This window comes from Hydractinia symbiolongicarpus, chromosome 13 (genome assembly GCF_029227915.1).
Source record: "Hydractinia symbiolongicarpus strain clone_291-10 chromosome 13, HSymV2.1, whole genome shotgun sequence".
Taxonomy (NCBI): Eukaryota; Metazoa; Cnidaria; class Hydrozoa; order Anthoathecata; family Hydractiniidae; genus Hydractinia; species Hydractinia symbiolongicarpus.
The window spans coordinates 11,947,955-11,951,035 of NC_079887.1; the positions used below are offsets into that span (position 1 = coordinate 11,947,955).

At 33.0% G+C, this 3,081-nt stretch overlaps 1 protein-coding gene across 1 annotated transcript; it reads right to left on the reverse strand.

Annotated features, from left to right (window-relative positions):
* Positions 1-533: 533 nt before the first annotated feature.
* On the reverse strand, positions 534-2,863 carry LOC130623076 (major facilitator superfamily domain-containing protein 12-like). Its single transcript, XM_057438577.1, has 9 exons — positions 2,839-2,863; positions 2,732-2,747; positions 1,956-2,456; positions 1,742-1,876; positions 1,591-1,650; positions 1,361-1,511; positions 1,157-1,249; positions 981-1,073; positions 534-895 (listed from the first exon to the last, which is right to left on the reverse strand). The coding sequence occupies exons 1-9, from the start codon at positions 2,861-2,863 to the stop codon at positions 656-658; spliced, it is 1,314 nt and encodes a 437-aa protein (XP_057294560.1). The 3' UTR covers positions 534-655.
* Between the last annotated feature and the right edge of the window lie 218 nt (positions 2,864-3,081).

Consider the following 3,081-nt stretch of genomic DNA (forward strand, 5'->3'; position numbering starts at 1 on the left):
TAGTCCAAACAAGCATTAAATAATAATTACACGTAAAAATTTCATTTCTCCATGGCTTCTTACCATTTCTGTATCTTACGTGAACTCGTAAGTGTGTTTGACGAGGTTGTTTGACCTAATTGAATGACGTAAATGTGTTGTTTTCCGATAACTTGAATATCACGCGATAGTTTAGATTTTTTAGTGGAATGCGACACACTTTTTTCACTGATAACAGGAGCTGATGATTGCTTACCTAGAAGTTTAAGTATAATTATTGATACTGTTAATTTAAACTTTTAAATTATAGTAATACTTTTTAAAAAATAAAACATCTACGTACTATATCGTAAGCGCCTTAACCCAGAAGGAGGAAGAAAAACAACTGCAAATATACCAATCAAAGCGCATGCACCAGGAATTGCAGCTTGAACAACCTTGGAGAAGACTTCACATTCCTCACACACAAACCTTGAAAAAAATGTATCATTATAGAAAACAGGTTATAAACAAACTAATTCAGTCATTCTAGAATAACCTTAAAACTCACCCTGATCGTACATTTGGCCTTACAGTTTGAATGAAAAAATGACCGTTCCAACCAACAGCTTCTCTATAAAGCTAATTGCAGAGTACACAAAACCACTTGATCTCTAGGAAGTAAGGAAAAAATAACTTATAATATATTCGAAATCAAAACAGTTAGTAAAAACAACACAAAGTCGGAAGTCATTGTTGCTACCTTATTGGTACCAATCAGCTCAGCCATGTTAGCAAGGGATGTAACCAAAATAACAGAGTTACCACGTCCCGCCAACCAAGCTACTCCATAAACAGATTTCGTATGCTTTTTATCAACAATAAATAGCCAAATGCTTGATCCTACAATCATTAAAGCACCCAAGGTGTACGTCCACTAGATAGAAATTGCAAATATTGCTAATAATTGCGAAAATAATGAAAATAAAAAATTAGAGAAAAAGAAGCAAAATAAATATTACCTGACCGCCAATCTTTTTTGTAACAAACTTAATAAAGAAGGTTGTGATAGATCCAGCCATAAGTACAATTAATGGAAAGTAAGCGATAGCTTCCTAGACCAATTAAATCATTTTTTTAATGATCTGCATGGTAATATTCAGAATATTTATGTTTGTATTGAAACTGAAATACTTACCTTTTTCAGATGTAAAGCATCAGTTAGGTACAATGCAAAATAAGATTGGAAAACACTGATGGCTAGTCTCGCTGTCACATACATCAGTGCAACCTAAATTCAGAAAGAATTTGTACGGTTTCTATAAAGATTTATTTATAAAAATGCACTAATTAACTTTCTTTAGATGTTTCGTCAAGAATTTAAATAACAGGAATATCTAACCTTGTAAAATTGACTGTGTTTTAACCAAGCTTTCCATGTTATGCTTTTCTCTTCTTTACCGACAACAATTTCTACTGCATTTTCAGAACCGCTGATCTCAACTGAAAGCTTATCTATTTTACCTTTACACAAAAAATGGAAAAAATTATGACTGTATACGAGTTATTATGGATAATTTCTCTGAATTTCTCTCAACATAATGTAATACACAAAAAAGGTTTTGAACTTACCTTTCAATGTTTTTACATAACGTTTTTCCTTTGTACCAACATGGAAGATAAAACAGAAGACTAAGCCAGAACCAATTACAATGAAAACTAGTATCTAAGCGTAACAAACATCGTTACTTGGATTTTCATGTAATTATCGCTTCATACATACGTCCTTAACATAAAATTTCCACCTACCGTGAATTGTTTAGACACAGAAGGATCAATCATGTTTCCATCTGCTGTACCGAGTAACAACCATGTTGCACCATAAATAAATATACCACAAGCAAATATGAACCCAGATCTAGGTAAAGGTAGTAGTTACAATATTATAAAAATGTTGCTCGCTAAATAGTGTCATGTCAGAATTATTCAATCCTCACCTTATGGCATTTAGCTCTACTCTTTGACTTTCTTTGGAAGTAATTTCAGGGATTAAAGACAGATGGGCTATCTGAGTTGCGGCCCAGTCACTTCCAAACATAATACTGAAAGCTAAGTAGTAAGCTAGTTTTATCTTCTCTCCTGAACCGTTGCAATTAATACACGTATTGAAAACAAATGGAAAAGCGATTACACCGGCTAAAGTTCCGATGCCATGCCAAAATTTTCGTTTTCCATACCATGTAATCTTTGTTTTATCACAAAGGTAACCCGTTGCTAGCGTGCCTAAAGCATCTGACAATTGACCAATTAGCATTACTAATCCGGCATTTGATTCGGATAGTCCAGCTACTTTCGTCATGTACAATAAAAGATAACTGAACCAGGTTACCATTAAATCGTTGAGAATATGACCAAAGCCGTAAAAGAATTTTTTTGCTTGTGGTAAAACTGGATTTAATTGTTCCATATCTTTACTTGTAACTTTCGTGGATATAAACCTAAATATTAATGGACTATTATTAATATTGTCAGTAAACGTGTTTCTAATATGTCACACAATCTGCTGAATACCCAGTCGGCCAAAAATCTGTCGTAAAATTAGATGTATAATTAGGGAAGGCAAAAGTATTTCGTCTGACTTATTATCTAGACCAATTGCATTAGAAATTTAATCGCGAAACTTAAATCGCAAAATTTATATTTTTAATTTTGGACCCTATTTGTGGAATATTGTTTCGCAAAATTGCATTTTTAGAGCAAATCGCAAACAAACATTTCCACAAAAGATCCTTAATCACAAAAATTTCTTCTATAAAAATAACTTCCCTCAGCCGAAACAAAAAAGGTCTATTAAAGACATAATAGGTATAAACTTCTCACCTTTTATGTTTTCTTCACTTGGCATCTTACGTTTATTTGATGTGCCTATGTATCATACTTGATCCCCTATTTTTATATGACATGAAAGGAAGTACAAAATCTGCACTGTCATGGTGAGATTAGATGCGAAACTTTTGTTGACCACATTAATCTTCTTAAACGTACGTTGTAAAAGTCGCAATACTTTGACTCTCGTCCATACATAATGTTTCTTTAAGCCTTGTTCCTAATTTGGACATAAGC